Source organism: Coregonus lavaretus, assembly GCF_964263955.1.
Source record: "Coregonus lavaretus genome assembly, contig: HAP1_SCAFFOLD_1364, whole genome shotgun sequence".
NCBI classification, from domain to species: Eukaryota; Metazoa; Chordata; class Actinopteri; order Salmoniformes; family Salmonidae; genus Coregonus; species Coregonus lavaretus.
The window spans coordinates 62,501-90,252 of record NW_028162250.1 but is presented as its reverse complement, the minus strand read 5'-3'; the positions used below and the strand labels follow the sequence as shown (position 1 = coordinate 90,252).

Below are 27,752 nucleotides of genomic sequence, written 5' to 3'. Positions count from 1 at the left end.
AAATACTTTTTTTCCCCACTGTACACAATCCATGTCTCAATTATCTCAAGGCTTAAGAATCCTTCTTTAACCTGTCTCCTCCCCTTGATCTACACTGATTTAAGTGGATTTAACAAGTGACATCAATAGGGGATCATAGCTTTCACCTGGCTTCACCTGGTCAGTCTATGTCATGGAAAGAGCAGGTATCCTTAATGTTTTGTATACTCAGTGTATAACATTTCCTAAACAGTATACATTTCCTAACCAGTATATAACATTTCCTAAACATAACATTTTCTAGCCAATATATAACATTTCCTAAACAGTATACATTTTCTAAACAGTATACATTTCCTAAACAGTAAACAACATTTCCTAACCAGTATATAGCATTTCCTGACCAGTATATAACATTTCTTAACTTCCCCGTCTCGTCTTCAGGAGCTGAAAGACCCCCAGTGCCGGGACGAAATGGCGGCGGCGCGCGGCGCCCTGAAGAAGAACGCCACCATGCTCTACACGGCCTCGCAGGCCTTCCTGCGCCACCCAGATGTGGCTGCCACGCGCGCCAACCGCGACTACGTCTTCAAGCAGGTGCAGGAGGCCATCGGGGGCATCAGCAGCGCTGCCCAGGCCACCTCGCCTGGCGACGAGAAACACGGCCACGCTGGCATCGGCGAGCTGGCTGCGGCCCTCAACGAGTTTGACGTGAGTACCAGAACCTATTCCGCTCTTTCGCTCTCCCCAGCCCCATGATGAAGTCGGAAGCGTTGTATGGAGTTCTATGGAGTCTGCAAGACTGTGAGTCTGGCTGTGGTGTATTTCTAAGGCTGTGCCCAGGTGGGTCCCAGGCAGTGGGTTCCGTTTCCTTCCCTTCCTCTCTTTGATAACCACGGCCTCCTCTGTGCTCTGTGGCGACATCACAAGTATTAGCTTTGTCTCCATGTGTTCTCCAAAAGGGCAACCGTTCTGGCAAAGCGTCTTTGAAATGGACACTTTTGAGGTGAATACGTTTGAGTGTTTGACACTTGTACAGAGCACTTTACACTTGATATACTCTACTGTACTGTACACCCATGGGCTTTCACAGAGAGACAGAACAGTGAATGCCACTGACTAACATTACCACTGAAACCATCCACTGATATACTCTCACCTTCCGTCATCCCACTTCCCCAAAGCCTTGAAAGATATGAATTCAGAGAGACTTTTGCCTTCTTTTTCAACAAACTGCTTGGGGTGTAAAGTGCCTCTGCTTTCACGATTTATTTTTGGACGCCCTTTTAATTACATACAACATGATAAAGCGCTACCTGCAACAGCAGCCGACAATTATATCAGACCATAAATTATTCAACTGACATTTGCGAAGGGAGAGAGAGTCACATAGGCACACAAACACTAACGCAGACACACAGACAGACACACACACACACACGCACGCACAACACACACACACTTTCGTTTCCCACCTCAGCTGTGTGTGACTGACTTTCCCATATTCATCTCTTCAGTATTTTGATTCCCCAACAATACCATCACATGCATATTGCATATTGTCTGTTATTGTCTTTGTGATGATATTATTAACAGTAACTTCAACAGATGACTTAATTCACCTGCGTAGGTCTGAGCATTTTCAAATATCACTATTTAATCAAAGGATTACTCTAAGGCAGGTAATTTACAAGTTTAAAAAATGCCACCTCAGCAGATAAGTCAATGTACAGTATTGTGTGAGGGGGGAGGGAATTTGTTTGCGTCCCAAATATAACCCTATGTCCTATTTAGTGTACTACTTTTGACCAGAGCCATATGAACACTATATAGGGAATAGGGTGCCATGCAACCCTGCTGTTTTAATTAATCTCTCTATGTGATCTTTAATTTAACTTCCCTTTAAGTACGCACACTGGCAGCACTGGAGGAATACATAGATTACAAGTATGTTCCTAAATATTATTACTAACATGTACAAAGAAGTGGTCAAACACTAGTATATTCCAGCATGGTTTCTGCTGCTTAGAGAAATATGACTAAATGCTGTCACCTAGTGGCCATGGACTATAAATACTCGGTAGACTGATCACAGTGGATTGAATTCAGAGCAGTCTCAGAGTAGGAGTGCTGATCTAGTATCAGTTCCCCCATGTTCATGTCATCTTATTCATTATGATCTAAAAGACAAAACTGATCCTAGATCTATACTCCGACTCTGACACACTTAATGTATAAGGACCCGGCACTTACTGTGAAATTTGAGAGAGGGACTGTTTGGATTTTGCTTTCTGCATGAAAGTCAACAGTTCTTAACTGCTAGTCTACCTGCCGCCCCATTTAAGTTACATACTAATAAGCAGACAATATATTTTGAGGGAGAATATTAAAAAAGTTATAATATCTAATGTCGTGGGTTTGATTGATTGGGCGTGTATTATTGACATTATAGTTAGAAGCGTGGCTTTGAATACATTAGCAGCTTTTAAGGTGCTTTTGTTTAATTGATCGGATAGCATTCCTTATCATAAGTGTATTATGCCTGAAGTGTAAAGTGGTTGTGGACAGGACTCAGCTTTTATTAGGTTGCAGGGCAACAAAACAATATCACCCATGTGTTATCCTTTGGGTTGGCTAGCATACCATGGTTTGTGGTACTCTTAAGGCGTCTACATGCTTCCCACCGGAAACAGTTCAGAACAGTTTGTGCATATATTATGACACCATTTTGTGACATTTCCGTTCGTTTTGGTCTTTGGCAAGGTTTTTTTCCCGGCTGTTCGTGCACAACATTTTTCTCGAGGTAAGCCAAAGTTCAATAGCCGAAGTCTACGCCCCTTCGTCTGTGATTGCGATTCTTCAGTAAAGTCTTTGTTGTCATTCAACGAGAGACGACTCGTTTTCATGCACTTTTTTTCACTTGAGAAATACTGCACCAAACATCTTAGTTAGATAAAAATTGTGCGACTAAGATCTCCTCGGCAAAAACATCAACATTAATGACACATTTATTGAGTTATCTTAGATTAATTCAGACTATTTTGAGGAAGTGTATACTGGCTACGTCGTCTCAAGGTGGACAAACAGTACTATTGCCGCTTTTTTCTCGTTTTTCAAGGGAACCTAATATGCAGACCACAGGAGGCTGCTTAGGGGAGGACGGCTCATATTAATGGTTGGAACAGAGCGAATGGAATGGCATCAAACACATGGAAACCATGTGTTGGATGTATTTGATACCGTTCCACTTATTCCGTTCCAGCCGTTACCATGAGCCCGTCCTCACCAATTAAGGTGCCACCAGCCTCCTGTGATGCAGACACCTTTACAGGGCATGATGTGCTGTATATAGACCACAGTTAGACCGGTAGCTGACTTTCATTTGTATTGTAGTGACCCCATGTGGCAAAGTTGAAAATTGCAAGCATGTCTATACACCTGTCACTCAACACCTGTAATGTAGGTGAGGCTAATACTTGCTTAGATATATCAAATGCAAAGCCTAAACATCACATTGAATTTGTTAAATATTTTTCAAATGGTGGTGAATTTATAGCCTGGTCCCAGATCTGTTATGGTGCTGTACAGCCAACTCATGTGGTCATTGGCTATACAGAACAAACATATCTATAAGTCTATAAGTCTGGATATACATGATCAACATCCAAGATGGCAGCTGGAAAGTTTGGCGTGTTGGCATCGTTTTTAATTTACGTTTTTTATATAAAGGTTTATAGATACTGGCCTTTTTTGTACATCAAGTCAATGTCCTTTCGACAAGGTATGTGGTTTTAATCAGAAGATTAGGCCAGATTGGCACTAAGCATTTTGGCCACGGAAAAAAGACACCCTATTTAACGGGTTCAAATATCCCAGCTGGCAGAGTCCCTCCAAAAGGGCTAGAAAAGGTGTTTTCCACAAAATGACTACACCTCCTTCAACTCAACGTTAGATACAGTGGGGAAAGAAAGTATTTAGTCAGCCACCAATTGTGCAAGTTCTCCCACTTAAAAAGATGAGAGAGGCCTGTAATTTTCATCATAGGTACACGTCAACTATGACAGACAAATTGAGAATATTTTTTCCAGAAAATCACATTGTAGGATTTTTAATGAATTTATTAGCAAATTATGGTGGAAAATAAGTATTTGGTCACCTACAAACAAGCAAGATTTCTGGCTCTCACAGACCTGTAACAACTTCTTTAAGAGGCTCCTCTGTCCTCCACTCGTTACCTGTATTAATGGCACCTGTTTGAACTTGTTATCAGTATAAAAGACACCTGTCCACAACCTCAAACAGTCACACTCCAAACTCCACTATGGCCAAGACCAAAGAGCTGTCAAAGGACACCAGAAACAAAATTGTAGACCTGCACCAGGCTGGGAAGACTGAATCTGCAATAGGTAAGCAGCTTGGTTTAAAGAAATCAACTGTGGGAGCAATTATTAGGAAATGGAAGACATACAAGACCACTGATAATCTCCCTCGATCTGGGGCTCCACACAAGATCTCACCCCGTGGGGTCAAAATGATCACAAGAACGGTGAGCAAAAATCCCAGAACCACACGGGGGGACCTAGTGAATGACCTGCAGAGAGCTGGGACCAAAGTAACAAAGCCTACCATCAGTAACACACTACGCCGCCAGGGACTCAAATCCTGCAGTGCAAGACGTGTCCCCCTGCTTAAGCCAGTACATGTACAGGCCCGTCTGAAGTTTGCTAGAGTGCATTTGGATGATCCAGAAGAGGATTGGGAGAATGTCATATGGTCAGATGAAACGAAAATATAACTTTTTGGTAAAAACTCAACTCGTCGTGTTTGGAGGACAAAGAATGCTGAGTTGCATCCAAAGAACACATTTACATTTACATTTTAGTCATTTAGCAGACGCTCTTATCCAGAGCGACTTACAGTTAGTGAGTGCATACATTATTTAAAAAAAAAATCATACTGGTCCCCCGTGGGAATCGAACCCACAACCCTGGCGTTGCAAACGCCATGTTCTACCAACTGAGCTACAGCCCTGCCGGCCATTCCCTCCCCTACACTGGTCGACGCTGGGGCAATTGTGCACCGCCCCATGGGTCTCCCGGTCGCGGCCGGCTACGACAGAGCCTGGATTCGAACCAGGATCTCTAGTGGCACAGCTAGCACTGCGATGCCATACCTACTGTGAAACATAGGGGTGGAAACATCATGCTTTGGGGCTGTTTTTCTGCAAAGGGACCAGGACGACTGATCCGTGTAAAGGAAATAATGAATGGGGCCATGTATCGTGAGATTTTGAGTGAAAACCTCCTTCCATCAGCAAGGGCATTGAAGATGAAACGTGGCTAGGTCTTTCAGCATGACAATGATCCCAAACACACCGCCCGGGCAACGAAGGAGTGGCTTCGTAAGAAGCATTTCAAGGTCCTGGAGTGGCCTAGCCAGTCTCCAGATCTCAACCCCATAGAAAATCTTTGGAGGGAGTTGAAAGTCTGTGTTGCCCAGCGACAGCCCCAAAACATCACTGCTCTAGAGGAGATCTGCATGGAGGAATGGGCTAAAATACCAGCAACAGTGTGTGAAAACCTTGTGAAGACTTACAGAAAACGTTTGACCTGTGTCATTGCCAACAAAGGGTATATAACAAAGTATTGATAAACTTTTGTTATTGACCAAATACTTATTTTCCACCATAATTTGCTAATAAATTCATAAAAAATCCTACAATGTGATTTTCTGGATTTTTTTCTCTCATTTTGTCTGTCATAGTTGACGTTTACCTGTGATGAAAATTACAGGCCTCTCTCATCTTTTTAAGTGGGAGAACATGCACAATTGGTGGCTGACTAAATCCTTTTTTTCCCCACTGTACCTTCTTCCTAAGATCGAGGAAATGTGCCTACTCTCCAGTAACTGTAAGTTGGGAGTGCTTTGCTTTACCCAAACATGGCTAGATGGTTCGATAAAAAACGCTGAGATTGAAGCTGAAAATTATGTAGTAATTAGAAGAGACCGCAATCACAAAGGCGGGGGAGTTTGTATTTATGTAACAGATAATCAGATATTGGGTTCAACTATAAATCAGATTTAAGCCATGATGAGATTGAAGCTGTGTGGTGGACATTCTATTACCAAAATGCAAACCCATTATAGTCGGAACCTGTTACAGACCACCAGACCAGTACAAGTTTTATGAATTTTGGAGGAGACTTGCGCCAACTGTACATATTTAGGTACATCAGAGGTTATTGTTAATGGTTATTTTAATTTTAAAACAGATGCTCTAAAAGGACAATGCTACTTTTAAAGCTCTTAAGAATTTTTGTAATCGGTTTGCTTTACACCAGCTGATTAATGAGCCCACTATGGTCTGTCCTTCTACCCAAACCATCATTGACCTCGTGTTGGTGTCGGATAGATCAACGATATCAAACAGGGGGGTTGTAAACTATGGGCTCAGTGATCATTCCATCATTTTCTGTAGTACGAAGGTTCGGAAAACCACTTTTAATTGTCATAACTCAATAACAATTAAGTCTATGAAGAACTACAGTGGCTTGCGAAAGTATTCACCCCCCTTGGCATTTTTCCTATTTTGTTGTCTTACAACCTGGAATTAAAACAGATTTTTTGGGGGTTTGTATAATGTGATTTACACAACATGCCTACCACTTTGAAGATGCAAAATATTTTTAATTGTGAAACAAACAAGAAATAAGACAAAAAAATTGAAAACTTGAGCGTGCATAACTATTCACCCCCCCAAAGTCAATACTTTGTAGAGCCACCTTTTGCATCAATTACAGCTGCAAGTCTCTTGGGGTGTCTCTATAAGCTTGGCACATCTAGCCACTGGGATTTTTGCCCATTCTTCAAGGCAAAACTGCTCCAGCTCCTTCAAGTTGGATGGGTTCTGCTGGTGTAGAGCAATCTTTAAGTCATACCACATATTCTCAACTGGATTGAGGTCTGGACTTTGAGTAGGCCATTCCAAGACATTGAAATGTTTCCCCTTAAACCACTCGAGTGTTGCTTTAGCAGTATGCTAAATTCTCCCACATGGCTTTTGGCGAACACCAAATGTGTTTGCTTATTTTTTTCTTTAAGCAATGGCTCTTTTCTGGCCACTCTTCCTTAAAGCCCAGCTCTGTGGAGTGTACGGCTTAAAGTGATCCTATGGACAGATACTCCAATCTCTGCTGTGGAGCTTTGCAGCTCCTTCAGGGTTACCTTTGGTGTCTATGTTGCCTCTCTGATTAATGCCCTCCTTGCCTGGTCCATGAATTTTGGTGGGCAGCCCTCTCTTGGCAGGTTTGTTGTTGTGCCATATTCTTTCTATTTTTTAATAATGGATTGAATGGTTCTCCGTGGAATGTTCAAAGTTTCTGATATTTTTTATAACCCAACCCTGATCTGTACTTCTCCACAACTTTGTCCTTGACCTGTTTGGAGAGCTTCTGAGTCTTCATGGTGCCGCTTGCTTGGTGGTGCCCCTTGCTTAGAGGTGTTGCAGATTCTGGGGCCTTTCAGAACAGGTGTATATATACTGAGATCATGTGACAGATCATGTGACACTTAGATTGCACACAGGTGGACTTTATTTAACTAATTATGTGACTTCTGAAGGTAATTGGTTGCACCAGATCTTATTTAGGGGCTTCATAGCAAAGGGGGTGTATACATATGCACGCACCACTTTTCCGTTATTTATTTTGTATAATTTTTTTAAGCAAGTTATTTTTTTCATTCCACATCACCAATTTGGACTATTTTGTGTATTTCCATTACATGAAATCCAAATAAAAATCAATTTAAGTTACAGGTTGTAATGCAACATGCAATCCGCCAAGGGGGATGAATACTTTTGCAAGGCAGATCTTTTTATTAATTGTTTGAGCAAATTGGACTGGTCTTCTGTATTAAAATTCAATGAGGTGGAAAATTCCTGGGGCAATTTTAAATCATTGTTTTTAGATGCTTTAGACAAGCAGGCTCCAGATATTTTTTGGGGGGAATTAAGCAAAGAACAGAACCATGGATAACAATAACATTTTGAAGGCAATTAAGCTTATAAATGAACACTTTCTGGAGTTCAGGAAATCCAGGGCAGATTATGTTTTTATAAGAGTGATAGAGAAGGCCAATAAATATTATTTTAATGACAAAATAGGAACGATCTGAAGTGTCTGAAGCTGTTAGGTTACAGTAACATATTAAAGACCAAAGCTCAAAATCTTAGCTTGGACATTGGAGGAAAGGTCACATCAGACAAGAACATGGTTACAGAGAGTCTGAATAGCTATTTTACAACTATAGCTAAAACATTGGTAAGCAAGTTACCTTGTCAGTCAGGTTGTTATTGGGAGAGTCAAGTCCAGCAGTTTTACTCGCATCAGGGGATTCAAGTAGATGCTTTTTCATTTAAAAACGTGTCTGTCAACTGTGCTAAATAAGCTGAAAGAACCTGACCATTTCAAAGCAACTGGCCTTGACAACATTCCTGACAGATATTTAAGGGATGCTGCGGTAATTATCACCCCCTGTGTAGTTCACATTGTAAATCTGTCTATTGAACTAGGTTTTTTTCCCAGTGAACTAAAACTTGCAAGGATCATTCCTTTATATAAAAAAGTGAATAAGCTAGATCATAGAAACTATCGGCCTGACTCAATCCTGTGTATTTTATCGGTCATGGAAAATATTATGTTCGAGCAGATTGAGAGTTATATTTCCTTACATAACCTGCTATATGAGCTCCAATCTAGGTTTAGGAAATCCCATTCCACCGACACTTGCCTACTATATCTAACTGACCACATCAGGGAGGATGTAGATGGAGGGAAATTTTGTGGTATGGTTATGTTAGATACAGTGGATCATGAGATTCTCTTAATCAAACTAAGAGCCATGGGCTTTAACAACTTAGCTGTAAAATGGGTTAGCTCTTACCTGCAAGGAAGAAATCAGATGGTGGATGTGGATGGGACCCTGTCTAAACCCAACATTTTGAACTGTGGGGTACCCCAAGAGAGTGTGCTGGAGTCACTTTTCTTTCTGTTGTATATAAATGATCTGAAATCTGCCTGTACATGTGACCTTTGCCTCTATGCAGATGATTCTGTACTGTTGGTTTCCCACAAATACAAAAATGTGGTTGAGAAAGCTCTCAGTGCTGAACTTCTGAATGTCAGTAAATGGCTATATGACAATAAGCTGTCACTTTACCTTGGAAAAACAGTCCATCTTGTTCGGGTCCAAAGTGAAACTGAGAAAATCCCCTGATTTTAAGGTGGTAGTGTCACGCTCGTCCAATGAGGGAGACCAAAGCGCAGCGCGTTGAGTGAACATGACTTTATTAAATTAAAGTACTCAATGACGATACGTGAAGTCCACAGTGACAAAGACTGAATACGGAACAAAAACCCACAAACACAAGATGAAGACACACAGTTGAAATATGGCTCCCAATCAGAGATAACGAGCCGACAGCTGACACTCGTTACCTCCGATTGGGAGTCACTCAATACAAACATAGACATCGACAACCTAGACACCCAACATAGAACATGAACACATAGAATGCACACACCCTGGCTCAACATAATGAGTCCCAGAGCCAGGGTGTGACAGTACCCCCCCCTAAAGGCGCGGACTGCGACCGCGCCTCAAAAACCCCAAACAGGGGAGGGCTGGGCGGGCATACCTCCTCGGTGGCGGTTCTGGCTCCGGCCTTGACCACCACCCTACAATACACCCCCCAATGCGCCCCTGGTCCAGTCTGTCGACTCGCACCCCTGGCCTGGTGCGTGGAGGAGGAACGGGCCTTACCAGGCTGACGACGCGCACCCCTGGCTTGGTGCGTGGAAGAGAGACGGGCCGGACCGGGCTGGCGACGCGCACCGTAGGTTTGGTGCGAGTGGCAGGAACAGGCCGGGTCGGGCTGGCGACGCGCACCGTAGACTTGGTGCGGGTGGCAGGAACAGGCCGGACCGGGCTGGCGACGCGCACCGTAGGTTTGGTGCGAGTGGCAGGAACAGGCCGGGTCGGGCTGGCGACGCGCACCGTAGGTTTGGTGCGAGTGGCAGGAACAGGCCGGGTCGGGCTGGCGACGCGCACCGTAGACTTGGTGCGGGTGGCAGGAGCAGGCCGGACCGGGCTGGCGACGCGCACCGTAGGTTTGGTGCGGGTGGCAGGAACAGGCCGGGTCGGGCTGGCGACGCGCACCGTAGACTTGGTGCGGGTGGCAGGAACAGGCCGGACCGGGCTGGCGACGCGCACCGTAGGTTTGGTGCGGGTGGCAGGAACAGGCCGGGTCGGGCTGGCGACGCGCACCGTAGACTTGGTGCGGGTGGCAGGAACAGGCCGGACCGGGCTGGCGACGCGCACCGTAGGTTTGGTGCGAGTGGCAGGAACAGGCCGGGTCGGGCTGGCGACGCGCACCGTAGACTTGGTGCGGGTGGCAGGAACAGGCCGGACCGGGCTGGCGACGCACATCGTAGGCTTGATGCGTGGAGCAGGGACAGGCCGAACCGGGCTGTGGAGACGGATAGGAGGCCTGGAGTGAAGAGCGGCCACCACCCGTCCTGGCTGAATGCCTGCCCTCACACACTCTGTGTGAGGCATCCGCACAGGACGTACAGGGCGGTGTACCCCTGGCCTGGTGGCCTCCTGGATTCGCCCCATCTTTGCCTCCGTCAGCCCCGTCGTCCATGCCGTGTGCCCCCCCCTAAAAATTTATTGGGGTTGCCTCTCGACCCTCCGACGCTGCTCCCACGTCCAGGTTGCCTGTTCCTGGACACGCTGCTTGGTCCTGGTATGGTGGGTTTTTCTGTCACGCTCGTCCAATGAGGGAGACCAAAGCGCAGCGCGTTGAGTGAACATGACTTTATTAAATTAAAGTACTCAATGCCAAAACAACAAACAATGACGATACGTGAAGTCCACAGTGACATAGACTGAATACGGAACAAAAACCCACAAACACAAGATGAAGACACACAGTTTAAATATGGCTCCCAATCAGAGATAACGAGCCGACAGCTGACACTCGTTACCTCCGATTGGGAGTCACTCAATACAAACATAGACATCGACAACCTAGACACCCAACATAGAACATGAACACATAGAATGCACACACCCTGGCTCAACATAATGAGTCCCAGAGCCAGGGTGTGACAGGTAGTAGGTGACATAACAGCAAAAGACTCTGTTAATTATCTTGTATGTGTGCTAGATAACCATCTGACAGGGGAGAGCATAGCACTAAAATGTATCTCCAAAGTGAACCATAAAATTAGGTTTCTGGCAAGAACCTCCAAATATCTGGATAAGAATGAAATGGTGGCATTGGCAGGGACTCTTGTTCAGTGAATTCCAACCTCTCTCTCTCTACCGTGCCACTGTTACCTTCTCCTCTACAAAGTTACATGTTATGGTAATTCAATCTACTCTGCATTTTATGTAAAACAGTTTGGCTTTCAGAAAGCAAAAAGAGCAAAGCTAATTTGATTCCAGTAGGTAGGCAACAGTTAAATGAGACAAATTGCCCTCTGCCAGTCAGTGTGTGTGTGCTCCCCTGAAGCTGCTAGTTCATGATTGATTCCTGCTGCACTATACTACACAGCCCCAGACTGTGGATGGAGACACTATATGTTAGGCAATGCAACGGCTGGACGAACATACACGAAGAAACACACACACACACACACACACACACACACACACACACACACACACACACACACACACACACATATTCTCACACTCCTGTAGGAGCATACACAGGGCGTAGGGTTCATGCACGTACATGCACACACACACACATATCCACAGTGCACACACATTGATTTCAGTAATGGAACTCAGAAGATGGGTGTGTGTGATGACGGGGTCGATCAGTCCTGCATGCATCCCAAATGGCACCCTATTCCCCATATAGGGACCGTAGGGCTCTGGTCAAAAGTAGTGCACTTTGTAGGGAATAGGGTGCCATTTTGGATGCATACCTGGTGTCCTCAGTATGGGCCAGTCTCTGTCTTCTCCCCTCTCTGGACTGGGCTGGACTGGGCTGGGCTGGGCTGGGCTGGGCTGGGCTGGGCTGGGCTGGGATGAGAAGGGATGGAGGGATGGATGGATGGCAGCAGAAATAGGCCCAGCGATCAAAAGGGAAAGCTGTTTGTTGATGTGAAGGAGGGTAGCTGTGTAGTTTATGTGTCAAATATATGATTTAGTCAAATGTATGTTGAGAGAATATTATATTTAACATTGGACAGTTGTATTATGGAATGTACGGCACATTGTAGAAAACATTGCACTGTGCATTAGACTGCTCTGGTAGCCTTCGGTCTTCACTCCACAATCCAGCTTTTATTTTGTAATAGCATTTTGTATCAAAACTATCCTTCTCTCCCTCTCTTCAGAGTTGTCCTCCCTCCCTCCCTCCCTCTATCTCTCTCTCTCTCTCTCTCTCTCTCTCTCTCTCTCTCTCTCTCTCTCTCTCTCTCTCTCTCTCTCTCTCTCTCTCTCTCTCTCTCTCTCTCTCCCTCCCTCCCTCCCTCCAACACCTAGCCCCTGATCAGAGAGAATGTGATATGTCAGACGGCAGCACAGTTTCCTCACCTCCGCAGGACAAATTAATATTCATCACTCACAGAACCAACCAGCAATCCAGTCCAGGGGAAGGTGTCTACCGAAAAACACAACCAAAGACTCAGAGTACATCTCTCCTATTCTTTAGTTTTTTATGATCAAATGTATATTCTTATTTTATCTATCTATCCTATTCTAATTTCTGCCAACTCTTTCTCTACCAAAGCAAATTAATCCCACACAGTGACCTTTGGAGAAATTAGCTAAGCTATCACCAAATACTGATCAAAAAGTATATTGAATGTATTGCTAGTCTATGTGCGTTCAGTATCACCTCTCTGCATTGACTCTTGAGAACGAGTATCAAACTTTTGCATTTGCCTTATTGAACGAGTTTAATTACATTTTTGGTATTTAGTGTTGATATCCTCTATCCCACAGAGTAAGGCCTGCAGTGGCCTGTCAAGGTCAAGCCATGACCAAACCTTCCCAAATTAAAAAGGGCTGGTTGAGCTCATTAAAACATGTATCTCCACTCTCTCCCTGCCCCTCGTAGGAGCACACAGACAGGCAAAGGTTAGCTGAGGTAATTGAGCTTTGTGGCACTCAGACTAGAGCCGAGGCTGGAGAAGGAGAAGGACATAGGGATATGAAAGGGCAGCTTATGAATAAGACATCAGACTCCTCCTGACAAAACACTTTTAACATGAGAAGGTCAACTCAGGACATTTACTGGTAGCTGCATGAACCGAAAGAGATCCATTCATGTCCTTTTAATAATTTTTTAACCTTAAGGTTGTCCGATTGAGGTTAAAATACCTCTTTCACAAAGGAGAACATACCTTTTGGCTATTAACCTAAAATGTCCCTTATGAGAAAGCACCGACATATTAGCTTTGGGGATGGGGAGGAAGACTGGTTCCAAAAGCTATACTTAATATGGTTAGAGAAGTGAGGAAGGGTTGATTTTATTTGACAGTCCCTATATAGTGCACTACTTTAACTCCAGAGTCCTATGGGGGGTGGGCGGGGGGTACTGGAGACTTCAGCTCGCACTCCTATGTCCACATAGACCGTACTAGCTCACACCAGTGAGCCCAGCCACAGAGCCACAGGGGGTTGAGAGAGCTGGCAGTGGCAGTGCAGACTCTCATATGCTATACTAGCTAGCTACCTATGGACCGGGAGTGCATTAGGTCTGCCTCATAGGGGACTGGCTGGCTGGCTGATGGGCTGACTGGCTGGCTGACTGGCTGGCTGGCTGACTCAATGACTGGGTGGCTGATGGGCTGACTGCCATTCTGACTGACTGGCTGACAGGCTGACTTCTGTGATGGCTGGGACTAGCCAAAGTCACACACACAAATGTTGCCTGCGCACGCACACATTGACAGAGGCATACAGTATAGATAGACAGGCAGGCAGGCAGACATACTTTCCCCTCTCTATCACTCTCCCTCCCCATCTCTCCGGCCTTGTGCAGCATTGAGCTACTGTACTAGCACACAGAGCCTTTTAAATATTGACCCTCAGGGCCTCTGTCTCCCATTCAGATTAAATGGAGCACCTAGAGCCATCGGCATGTGGATTACAGAACAGGGCTAACCGTGAATCACTGTTTGCGTCCCAAATGGCACCCTATACCCTATTTCCTATTCCGTATATAGTGCACTACTTTTGACGAAAGCCCTATCTGTCCTGGTCAAAATTAGTGCACTATAAAGGGAATAGGGTGACATTAAAGACACAGCCACTGTGTACACACAGAGCCAGAGTGAATATGCAGAAACACTACAGTAATAATGACTCTTGGTAATGTCATGCAGTTAGTTGAAAGCTAACGCACACACACACACACACACACACACACACACACACACACACACACACACACACACACACACACACACACACACACACACACACACAACACGTAAAGACAATGCTAAAGTTCTGTACTGGTAAGGATCTGACTGTCCAACCGAGATACAAAGCAAGCTTCTCCCTTCGACCTGTTTCCTTGTGCTGCTGTCTTCCATTAGTTGATATGAGTGGAGTAAGATGAGTGAGGAAAGATGCCTCTGTCGGCGCCCTGCAGAGCTTTTTAATGTAATTGCATTTCACATCAAAATGATTGCCTCAAAGCTCCCCTCAGTCAATCCCTTTTACCCTTCTAGTAGCAAATGAGATGAGACTCTGGCTTCTGAGCTGATGGACACACACAAACCAAACACACACGCACACACAAACATACACTCACACACACACACACACACACACACACACAAACATACACTCACACACATACACCACAGGAGGTTGGTGGCACCTTAATTGAGGAGGCTGGGTTCGTGGTAATGACTGGAGCGGAATAGTATCAAATACATCAAACACTTGGTTTCCAGGTGTCTGATGCCATTCCATTTGCTCCGTTCCAGACATTATTACACACACACACACACACACACACACACACACACACACACACACACACACACACACACACACACACACACACACACACACACACACACACACACACACACACACACACATACACATACACATACACATACACATACACATACACATACACACACACACACACACACACACATTTGGACAACATCTATTAATACGGCAGTATCAATCCGGCGGTCGTTCTTTACTCTATTTGACCCTCTACCTGAAGTGAAAAAGCACAAACAGGTGCTACCACAGTACATTCAGAAAACCAGTAGGGGGCATTGTTGTATCACTTTTCAAGACAGAGTCTTTTCTTTTTTTCTTTTCTTTTTTTTTCTTCTAATTTGTATCCCTTTTCCAGTGGCTTCTTTCTTCACTGCTTAGAGAGAGAGAGCCTGGCCTACACCTCTGGCTAGTACTGTAGCGTTAATGAAATGTTGGCTAGGGTAAATAACTCCTGGTGTTTGATGTAGATGTTATAGGTATATTTAACCTCTAAAAGTCTAAGCCGTTGGCATTTAGATATTAGATTTGTAATTTTAAGAACCTTTAGGTACAAAACAATTATTTGATAAAATATTGAATTTGGTCTTTACTACTATAGCCCATAGAAACGCCTTCAATAACACATTCATAAATGGCAATAAAGAGAGTAAAACATTTTTTTCATGAGGAATACCGTTTTTAAGTGTCTGTCCTATATCTAGGAGATATAAGAATGATCAGGAAATATTTTTCTTTTTTGGGACACATTTAACCCCTTATTTGATTTGTCACAAAAACATTAAACACCACCATGTTCGTGAGAGTCTCCCCTTTCCATAGTGGGGTCATATTAGTTTGTAGCTCAAACGGTTCGGAAGCTACAAACAGAAGTTGGCACAACAGCGTTGCCGACTTCAGACGAGTCCCGTAACACAGTTCGGATGCTACAGACATGAGCAGACCGATTTTCGGGATGTCTCATGGTCTGACAAACACAACTGTAGCTCGGCCACCTTCCACCGCAGATGCGGAAGGCTGACATAGGCAGATGTGGTGGCTTGAGAAGCAGCCCATGCAAAAAAACGGATATCTCTAGCTTAAACTGACGGATTTTGTGGATTTATTTATTGTGTTTCTTAGATTGACGCACGGGTGCATCAATAGACTCTTAAGGACGAAATGTTCCACTGCTAACTAACTGCTAGGTGCTGCTGAGCTGACCAAAGAGAATACTGTCGGTCTTCAGTGGGTGTGTGTTGTGTTTGTTGGCCCCTGATCTTTCGTCCAGTTGCTGGTAGATGGATACTTTCTCATTCAGCCTCTTCTCCAGCTGCACACTGAGAGAACCCAGTCAACATTCCTTTCCTCTCCTCCCTCCTCCCTCATTCCCTCGTTCCCTGAGCTGGCTGTAGAGGCAAGTCTCTCACACACACACAAGCGCGCGCACACACACACGCAAACACATACGTTGATGCGTACATGTGGAGCAGTGCCGTGGAGCCTGCGGCAGAGATCCAAGTCACTCTGGATTATTTGACTTGTGGTGCTGTTGTTGTTTTCAGCCAATCATCCTCCCGGCTGTTTTCTGTTCATATACTTTCTATCTGCTGCTGTGTAGGTGTTTGACATTATTTTCTACCTGCCGCGCTGTTCTTTATCTGTCAGTGTGTGTGTGTGTGTGTGTGTGTGTGTGTGTGTTTGGGACATTCAGTGCAGCATCAACAAGGTACTTACCTACATAACAGCCTATATATAATGGTGCCTGTAGCTATCTACTATATTGATGCAGGGCTTACAAGGATCCTAGCCACCTAGCCTTTTATCCACATCCCTTATGTTCCATAACTGGATTGCCCTAGCACTAGCCTAGCGTAGCAATGAGCCTTTGAATCCTATTGAATCCTATTGTAGCAACTGACCGTTACTGACTGACACACACACACACACACACACACACACACACACACACACACACACACTCCACTTAATATAAGACAGGTCTTAGGGAGATCTGCTTCAGTCTGTCTCTGTATGACAGCCAGTCACAATAGTCGATCAGGTCACACACCACGACGAGAGTGTGTGTGTGTGATGTTATATGAATCTGTTGGCGGATAAAAAGGCATCTCTCAAATTAGCCACTAATGCCTGCCACGGTGATCCTCATCAAAGCCATGCGGCGAGATGACGGTGTAATATGTCAGGTGAGAGGGAGAGAGGGGTGCTGAGGAGGGTGTGTGTGTGTGTGTGTGTGTGTGTGTGTGTGTGTGTGTGTGTGTTTGTGTTTGTGTAGTAGTAACAACAACATCCCCTCCCTTCACTCTCTGTCACTCAGTAGGGAGTGTGCCTCCTTGCCTAAACTCAGCAAGGGGAAGTGATTAGGGATGTATTTCCATGTTTTTGTTATGCAAATTTGGAAGAGGATTTGATTATGGAATAGTCTGACTGTGGAAAAAATCTGGTGTCAGGTGTAGGGGCAGTCGGGATTTGTGTGCATGTGTGTATCTGTGTGTGTGTGTGTGTGTGTGTATCTGTGTGTGTGTGTGTATGTGTGTATCTGTGTGTGTGTGTGTGTGTGTATCTGTGTGTGTGTGTGTATGTGTGTATCTGTGTGTGTGTGTGTGTGTGTATATGTGTGTGTGTGTATCTGTGTGTGTGTGTGTGTGTGTGTGTATCTGTGTGTGTGTGTATCTCTCTGTGTGTGTGTGTGTGTGTGTGTGTATCTGTGTGTGTGTGTGTGTGGATTTGATTATGGAATAGTCTGACTGTGGAAAAAGTCTGGTGTCAGGTGTAGGGGCAGTCGGGATTTGTGTGCATGTGTGTATCTGTGTGTGTGTGTGTGTGTGTGTGTGTGTGTGTGTGTGTGTGTGCTCGCCTGCGTGCCTGTGTGCATTTGTTCTTTCCAGCGTTTAGCGACTGCACGTACATGTACGTGTGTCAGTTGGTAGCGCATGGTGCTTGCAGCGCCAGGGTTGTGGGTTTGATTCCCACGGGGGACAAGTACGAAAAATGTATCCACTCACTACTGGAAGTCGCTCTGGATAAGAGCGTCTGCTAAATGACTAAAATGTATATCCCTTTCCGTCTATCTGCACGTGAGCTTACTCAGAGGAAGTCTGAGTAAGCAGCATACTTAGTGGAGTGGCTTTTCCAGGGGAGTGCGGGCGCCCGGCGTTGCCCTTTTGAGGGCGCTTGGTGACGGTTTGAGAGGCTCGCCGAACTCCTCTCCTCCTCTCCGGCAGAGACAGTGGCGAAGGAGCAAGGCTGCAGTGCTCTAATGTATGTAGATGTATTCCAACGCCGAGGAATATTTTCCTGGTAATTGCTGGATCAGTCTGTGCACTCTTCGCTCTCCTCACCGTCTCCTGTCTGTCCCTCTTTCCTCCTCGCTGTTTCTCTCCTCCTTGATCTCGCTCTCTCTTTTTATCACTTTGCCTTTTTCCTTCTCTCCCTCTCTCTCTCTTTTCTCTCTCTTGCTTCTCGTTCTATCTGTCTCTCTCACGCTCTCTCTCCTCACTCTCTACCTCCCTCTCCTTCCCTCTCCCCCCTGTCCTCCCTCCCTCTCTCTTCCCTCAGAGCAAGAGGAGCCCTCCCTCCCTCTGACTCACATTGCTGCCTGGGCGCTTGAGCATGTGGGTGTTCTGTTCTGAACACCTGAAATGGGCCTTTATTGCCTGTAGAAGAAAACTGGTAGGAGAGAGAAGAAAATTATGTCCTTTCCATTGAGTACTGTGATTTGTAGTGCCTTAGAACACATGTTAACATGAGATACGTGGAGAGGTGTGTGTGTGTACAGAAGCGTGCACATACATGAATGCAGACACACGCAGAACAAGGCATACACGCAGTCACACCTACACACATGAATACCTAGACACATTGAACACAAGCACACACACACCTTACAATCTCCCCGCCCCCCCCTCACACACACCCCTCTCTAGATCAACAAGTATTCCCTATACTATCCTCAGCACAAAATGTCGGCCCAGCTCCGGTCGATACCCAACGACTGAGCCCATATCCCCAAGGTGTGCTGCTAGATGAGGTCATAGTGGGCCGGCGGCGGCCCGATCGACAGGCAACCTGCTGGGCTCGATACAACTCCACTCCACCACTCCATTCCCACCTCCACCAGGCCTCCCGACAGCAGACACACACACACACCTCTTAATTACCACTGACGGAGACGTGGCCTCACAAATACACACACGCACGCGAACAAACGAGCGCACTCACATACACACAAGCACGCGGGTAGATAGGCGCAGTAGGTAGACAGAATGCACTAACAAGCGCACACGCACACACCACACACACACACCCTCCCCCCGACACACACATACACACAAGTCAGTTTATCTCATCCTCAGACAAATGCACCTGTCAGATGGTAGCAATATGAAGAGGCAGTAGACTGGCTGATGAGTAATGAGACATGACCAGAGGAGATAGAGTAGTGTTGGTTGTTTGTTGGCCCATGGCTCGCGTGGTAATTAGCTAGTGTGTGTGTGTGTCTGTGTGTGTGAGAGAGACCATAAAGTTAATCAGCCAGGGCTGAACCCATAACGAGGTAGAGTGTGGTGAGCGGACAGCGTAACCATGGGACTATCAGTGCGTGGTCAGTCTACATAGATCCGCCCATATAGATCCATACTGATCCCTCTCAACCTTCTGTATGTTCTGGATACATAATGCTCAATCTGCAGCTACTGGTGGGATCCATAGTTCACTGTTGTTTTCTTCCCAGTGTTGGATCTACAAGATCTCTCTCTCTCTGCAGATCACCACTGTTCAACCCAGGCTACCACATCCATAGTTCACTGTTGTTTTCTTCCCAGTGTTGGATCTGCAAGATCTCTCTCTCTCTGCAGATCACCACTGTTCAACCCAGGCTACCTGTGGACCCTCACTGGTCTCACCATGTGTTACTGGACGCTGTTAGTGTTAGCTATGGGTTGTCAGTGTACTGGGAGAAGCAGTTTTGACGTCACAGTTGAAGTGGGAACACCATACTTGAAGGATAACTTCATTCATAACCTTTACAGGTCACATTTATAACCAGTGCATAATGCCACATGGTACCATACATTGAAGGCTGTCTAGAGCAGCAAGTACCTAAGAGACAGAGCACTATTATTTCCCCTGTGTTAAAGCATAACATAGCTTAGCATAGCATAGCATAGCATAGCATAGGGACATAGCAAAGCATAGACATTGACTCGGCCATTGTGGAACCTCTCCCTTGTTCTGCCCTGGTCTTCCTTTGTTCGCACATTCGGCCACATTGTCCCTCAGCAATAACACGTCTGAATATCAAATAGAAGTACAGACTCAGATCCTATACAGTATTTCCCCCACTGCATCCCGTCTCTTCCTTCTCTGCACAAAGTGCTTGGGAGAGCAGATTTTCGAGTAGGACAGTGGGCGCACAGCGAGATTCCTCTTCTTCCAGTTAGCCATCCTTAAAGTCAAGGTCGTTCCTGCCACACTCCAGGGGCGTCCGCCCACTGAGGCTGTTCACACAGCGTGCACTCACTCACACACACACACATAGACACACACACTGAGCCAGGATGATAGTTAAGTTGAGACCCATGGCTTGGGCTAAACTCTAAATACTGTTCTCAGATCAGGCGTTTGGCAGGCAGGGAGCAGGGACAGAGAGTTTCAGTGAGACACACACACAGTTTCAATGAGACAGAGAGCAGACAGTGTTGTGGCATCCTGCTCACGGCTAATTCAGCTGGTTTTGGCCGCTCGTCCAAAACTACTTTGAAAAGTTTTGATGCCGGGTTTAAACAAACAGACACACACAAACACACACACACACACACACAGCAGGTAGTCCAGGCATAGGGTAGCATATCCTCTGCTCATGGTGTCTATATCTGCCGGCTCTTTGCCCAGGGATTTGAGACAAAACCAAAACAGGAAAGATTACAAATGGCCGAGCTCAAATTCCTATCTCCATGTCGCTAAGCTCCTTCGATCAAAGTTTGCATTGTAGACGGAGGCAAAACACCTTGTTACCTACAGACAGGATGGGCAGTCCTCTGTACCGGAAGAAAAAACACTCCTCTCCCTTTCTCTTTTCTCTCTCTCACTTTTTTGTCCTATATTTCGCGATTATTTTTGCTCATATCTTGTGTTTTCTTTTCAGAAGTCTACTTAAGCTATCTGGACATTATTTGATGTGTGTTTGGCAGGAGATAGCGTCCCACATGTATTCAGCTGTAGCAGGCCTGGTTTATTTATCTACAGTAGAAAGGGAGAGAAATCAAGAGAGAGACTGATGCAGGGAGAGATAAAGAGGTAAACAGAGGGATGGATGAGGCAAAGGGATGGATGCTCCATAGGGGGGCGAGGAGATTGAGTTTGTGTGTGTGTGTGGCTGAGACATTTACTGAACACACACAAGATGGGCAAACTGTTGTGAACGTGTGTGTATGAGCATGTGTGTGTATGTGTGTCTGTGCATGTGTGTGTATGTCCTCTGAATCTTCCTCTACCCACAATGCATGTTTAGTGAAGGTTTGTTCAGGCGACAGCAGTTATAATAATAATAATAATAATAATAATAATAATAATAATAATAATAATAATAATAATAATAATCAGTTATGTGACAGTACCATTTGAAGCTGAGCCAACTCAGTGGCCTTGTGGTTAGAGCATCCACTCTAGGATTGGAAGACTCAGGGTTCATTTCCCAGTTGAGTCATAACAAAGACTCAAAAAAAGGGACTCAATCCATCTCCTACCAAGCAGAGATGCATTGGGTCCCATTTTTTGAGTCTTTGGGGGTAAGGCCCTGTGGCAGACTAGCGTCCTGTCCAGGGGGTGTACTTGAACATCAAGCTGCCTCACGCTACAGAATCAGGAGATAGGTTCCTGCTCTGGTTCGGACAAGGTTTATTTACTTACTTCTTTCTGTCCCCATAGGAGCACCCTTTTTGGTTCCAGGTAGAACCTACCTGGAACCAAAAAGTGTTCTTCAAAGGGTTTTCCTATGGAGACAGCCGAAGGACCCTCCTAGGCTCTAGACAGCACCTTTTTTTTTTCTAGGAGTGTGGTCAGGTATCCAGGAACAACTCAGGCTTCTAACCATAAAGCACACTTAGGCCAGAATCCTAACTTTAAATCTGTATGCATTTCTCAGGTGTTTGCTCCAGTCACACTGCATTGGCGTCAATCGAAAGATTGGTGCTCGTTACGCCCCTGCAGTTACAATTTGGACTAGAACACACATCATTTTATATGCTCAGAGTTATGCACACTCTAGGATTAGTTCCAGAAACAAGTCTCTAAGAGTGTGTGCATAACAAATGGCAGCCTATTCCTTATATAGTGCACTACTTTTGACCAGGGCCTGTATATAGGGAATAGGGTGCCATTTGCCTCCTCATTATCTGTAAGCTTAGAGTCAATGGGTCACTGCTGTGCTGCTCTCCCATGTGAATGATAATAAGTAACCATGACTAGAGCTGGACCAGAGGGACTAGATGGACAGAGATGATGATGATGATGATGATGATGGTAATGATGATGTCCCAAGGAAACTAAGATTGACAGCACAAACAAGAAGCAAGCCTCACTTTGTCGGGTAGACTAGCACACAGAGTTTTCTATAAATCTCCTTTGTATGCTCTGTATTCATTGGCCTATGGGAGTAAGAACTAGGAAGTGGTCATGCACCAGTGTTGTTTATGCTGATTAGTCTACTCAAGCTTTGTTTATACTGCACATTTCAGTCATGGAATGCAACACGATGTTCTTTACAGGAACAAACTAATAAAAACAATGACAATAAAAATGGAAATATTTACTACACAACAAACGTAAGAGGATAAAAAACAAAAGAATACCAATGAAAACTGAATGACTGAAAAGCACCCTAAGGAAAAGCAAAGCTAAAAAGGTATGTTTAAAGATCTCTTTCGAATATGTCCACAGTTTCGGCCCTGTCAGGTTCTCTGGCAGGCTATTCCAGGCTGGGGTCATAGTAACTAAAGGTTCCATGCCTCTTGGTCCTAGGCTTTGGGATAGTTAAAAGGCCAGTGACAGAGGACCTGAGGGACCTACTGGGTATATCATTTAAAAGCATATCTGACATGTATTGTGGTGCATAATCGTGGATTGATTTAAAAACCAATAGAATAATCTTAAAATTAATTATAAAACTCACAGGCAGCCAGTGCAGTGGCCTTAAACCTGGTGTAATGTGTGCTCTCCATCTGGTCTCGGTCAGTACCCGTGCTGAAGCATTCTGTATGATTTTCAGTTGACCAATGGCTTTCTTGGGTAGACCAGACAGGAGAGAATTACAGTAGTCAAGCCTGCTTGTAATTAAAGCATGGATGAGTCTCTCTGTATCAGCCTGAGAGAGAAAAGGCTTTAATGTTCCTCAGGTGGTAAAAAGCTATTTTGTTCACATTCCTAATGTGTGACTCGAAATTGAGTTCAGAATCTAAAAATACACCTAGGTTTTTTTACCTGGTGTTTAATCTTTAATGCCCGTGAATTAAAATGTGTGGCCAGATTCTCTCATTGTGCTTTGGCTCCAACAATAAGCACCTCGGTCTTGTCTTGATTTAGCTGGAGGAATTTGTGAGCCATCCAAGTATTTACATTTACATTTACGTCATTTAGCAGACGCTCTTATCCAGAGCGACTTACAAATTGGTGCATTCACCTTATAGCCAGTGGGATAAGCACTTTACAATGTGTTTATTTGTATATTTTATTTATTTATTTATTTATTTTTAAATTTGGGGGGGGTGGGTTGGGGTATGGGAGGGGTAAAATTATTACTTTATCCTATCCCAGGTATTCCTTAAAGAGGTGGGGTTTCAAATGTCTCCGGAAGGTGGTGAGTGACTCCGCTGTCCTGGCGTTGTGAGGGAGCTTGTTCCACCATTGGGGTGCCAGAGCAGCGAACAGTTTTGAATTGGCTGAGCGGGAACTATGCTTCCGCAGAGGAAGGGGAGCCAGCAGGCCAGAGGTGGATGAACGCAATGCCCTCGTTTGGGTGTAGGGACTGATCAGAGCCTGAAGGTACGGAGGTGCCGTTCCCCTCACAGCTCCATAGGCAAGCACCATGGTCTTGTAACAGATGCGAGCTTCAACTGGAAGCCAGTGGAGTGTGCGGAGGAGGGGGGTGACGTGAGAGAACTTGGGAAGGTTGAACACCAGACGGGCTGCAGCATTCTGGATGAGTTGTAGGGGTTTAATGGCACAGGCAGGGAGCCCAGCCAACAGCGAGTTGCAGTAATCCAGACGGGAGATGACAAGTGCCTGGATTAGGACCTGTGCCGCTTCCTGTGTAAGGCAGGGTCGTACTCTCCGAATGTTGTAGAGCATGAACCTACATGATATTTAAATCACTAATAAATCACAGTCTAATAATGTATCCTTGGAGCTAAAATCCTCTGGTGACACAGAAATGTAAAGTTGTGTATCGTCTGCATAGCAGTGAAAATCAATGCTGTGCTTTCTGATAACGCTGCCAAGGGGTAACATATATAAACGGAACAGTACCAGTCCCAAAATCGAACCTTGTGGAATGCCACATGTGATATGTATTTTCTCTGAGTTATGTTCACCTAGGGTGACAAAAAACTCTCGACCGGTTAAATAGGTCCTAAACCAATTTAGAACTGGACCAGAGAGGCCAACCCACCTCTCCAGTCTGTCCAGAAGGACGTCATGGTCAACAGTGTCAAAAGCATTACTTAAATCCAAGAGTTCAAGGACAGAGAGCTGTTTGGCATCTGTGTTGGCTCTAAGATCATTTACCACTTTAACTAAGGCTGTCTCTGTGCTGTGGTGGTCCCAAAAAAACAGATTGGAATTTTTCAAAAATACAATTGGCACTTAAAAAATCATTTAGCTGTTTGAAACCAATTTCTCCAGAATTTTGCTTAAGAATGTAAGGTTGGAGAATGGCCGAAAATTGCTAAGAGCTGAAGAATCTAGATTACTTTTCTTCAGAAGGGGTTTCAGCATAGCAGTTTTTAGTGCATTGGGGAAAGTGCCTGTGAACAGCGAGTGATTAAAAATAGCTTGCACTTCTTCAGATATGCAATTAAAAACTGTTTTGAAGAAGGTAAGCAGGTAGAAGGCTTAAGTTGTGATATCACTCTCCCGAGCATGTCTGTGTCAACCTGGGAAAATAAATCCATACTGCCTTTTCGTGGTAGGCTAGGGCACATATCATCAAACTTCTCATCGGGTCTTGCTTGACTGATACCCAGCCTAATGTTTGTTATCTTATCTCTGAAATATGGTGCAAACTCATCACATTTAGATGTGGAGCAAAGTTCACATAGGTTTGCGGGGGTAGGATTAATCAGGCCATCAATGGTCGAGAAGAGCACTCTCAAATTATTCTGATTATTAGTGATCAAGTTAGAAAAATTAGCCTGTCTGGTATTTCTAATTGCCCTGTTATATCTGCCAAGTTGCTCTCTCCGAATATCTAGTTATTGGACCTGCAACTTTGACTGTCTCTACCTCCGCTCTGCCCTTCTGCAATTTCTCTTTAATTTACTAGTTTCCTCACTCATGTTTGGATGTGGCCTTTTTCAACTTTACTGGATTTATGGCATCAATGGTTGCCCTTAATTTGCTATTAAAATCATCACAAGAGGAAGGCAGAATAGGTGATGGAGTATTGCTCATACTGTCAACAAAATCTGTAGCAACTTCAGAGGTAAGATAGCGTTTCTTAATAATGCGTTCAGTATTACCCTGTGCTATGGGCAACAATGTAGTAAAACATACACAGTGGTGATCAGATAAAGCAACATCTAAAATAGAGGATAATAACCAGGGTATGGCCTCGGTTATGGGTGGGCCCAGTAACATGTTGGATAAAGTCCATAGAGCTCAAAAGAGTCATACATTCAATGACCTTGGAGTCTGTCTCTTTGTCAACATGAATATTAAAATGATGATTAAAATGATTTTATCATAGTTCTCAAGGACAATAGACAATAGTTCAGAGAAATCAGTAAAGAAAGTGGGGCAGTGCTTTGGTGGCCTATACAGGGTTATGGCCAGCACTGGTGGCTGACTGAGAACACGTTCTCATTTACAGCAATGACCTGGGGAATAGTTACATCTACAGATGCCTTGTGTATTTGTCCAAGTGAGATAATGGAGCTTTCCAGTCTTCTGCATGGACAATAAGGGGATATGAATAGAATGGAATAGAATGGAATAAATACTGAATTAAAATGTCAGCTTTTTCCCAACATCCTTACACACACATGTAGATAGGCACAGGGTCAGCCACAGAGCAGCACCCCTCAATGCTTTGCTCAAGAGCACAACAGCAATGGTTTGTACCTGGGATCAGAGACAAGCACCTCCAGCTGCCTGTTCAGTTTCCAATATGATACGCTGTCTGTAATTCTAGACTATGCTTGTGATATTTTCACCTCCCGTCTCCCTACTTGTTTTCCCTCCGATTCGCCTCTGAGATAATACACCAGAGATGTGGATGGATGGCGGCTCCATTGTATGCTTTAGTATGCTTTTCCTTGCCAATGATACATCTCTCTATTTCTGCCTTGACATTGTCTGACTCCGCATCACACACATGTATTATGCCCTCATCATGTTAGTTCCACATCTCCCGTCTTATTCACTCTTTATCCCTTTCTGGTTTCTTCTCAGATGTTCTCAGATCTCGTAATGCTTTGACTGTTAAACAGCCATATTGTGGGTGTACGTCTCTGTACGTCTATGTATCCATGCATTGTATGTGTTGCTGATCTCTCACTCCTGGCCCTCGGATGCCATAAGGCTTAAACAGACTAAAGCGGTCTAGAACGATTTTTGGCTTGCGATAATACGGAGCCTTCAGGGCCACAGTAGTTAAATTAGAACTTATGAAAATTATCCTTCCCTTCCATCCTCTTGCCAAGTCTGCTGGCAAGCCTTTTCTCTTTTTCTCCCTCTATCCTTAGACGTCTGTTTCAAACACACAGCCGGTGTGGTTAAATACCCAGTGACATCTTAACTGGGGGATGCTGCATGCCTGGCTTGCACTGCCTGTGCCCATATCAGCCTACTTTTGCAGCGTTTAGGGAATTATTAGAGTGTAACACAAATTTAATATATTGGGAGAGTAACTTTTCTAAAGCCCAATGACTGATTTTAATTACTAATTTCACATGGAAGCTGGACAGTCTCCTTTTGCAGCGTTAAGGGAATTATTAGAGTGTAAAACCAATTGAAGATAGTGGGAAGCCCAGTGACCCTTTGTCAATTACTCGTTTTACACAGGTATTGTGGCCATGATTCTGTGTGACTCAGTTGGTAGCTACACCAAGGTCGTCGGTTCAGTTCCAGCAGGGAACACATACACATGCTACAATGTTTGACCACGCTGTACTGGAGCTACATGTAAGTTGCTTTGGATAGAAGCGCCTCCTAATTGCCATACACTATCATATTAATTGTGTCAAATTGACCTTGAGTAATGTGATGTTCAAGTAGTTGTACTCCTCATTCCTTTTACGTTGTGATCCCCCATAAGCACCACAGTTGCCTAAAGATCCTCCTGCAGATCTACTAGATCTAACAGCAAGTGCAGCTCAAGTCCTTCACTCTCCAGGCCCTCAGATTAGCATCGACAGGATTTAAAGATCTGCTCGTCTGACACCGCTAATCCTGTGGTTTTACCTCCAGGCCCTTTAGATGGAGTAGCATCGCTCTGCGTTCTAAAT

General features: G+C 44.7%; 1 protein-coding gene across 1 annotated transcript in view; it reads left to right on the top strand.

Moving 5' to 3' along the window:
* The window catches only part of LOC311119423 (catenin alpha-2-like), a gene marked incomplete at both ends in the record, with an annotated part of 73,027 nt that overhangs the window by 19,515 nt on the left and 25,760 nt on the right, over positions 1-27,752 (top strand). The window contains one exon of the mRNA XM_084194118.1: positions 424-690. Coding sequence (XP_084050244.1) covers positions 424-690 — 267 coding nt within the window. The remainder of the gene's footprint in view (positions 1-423; positions 691-27,752) is intronic.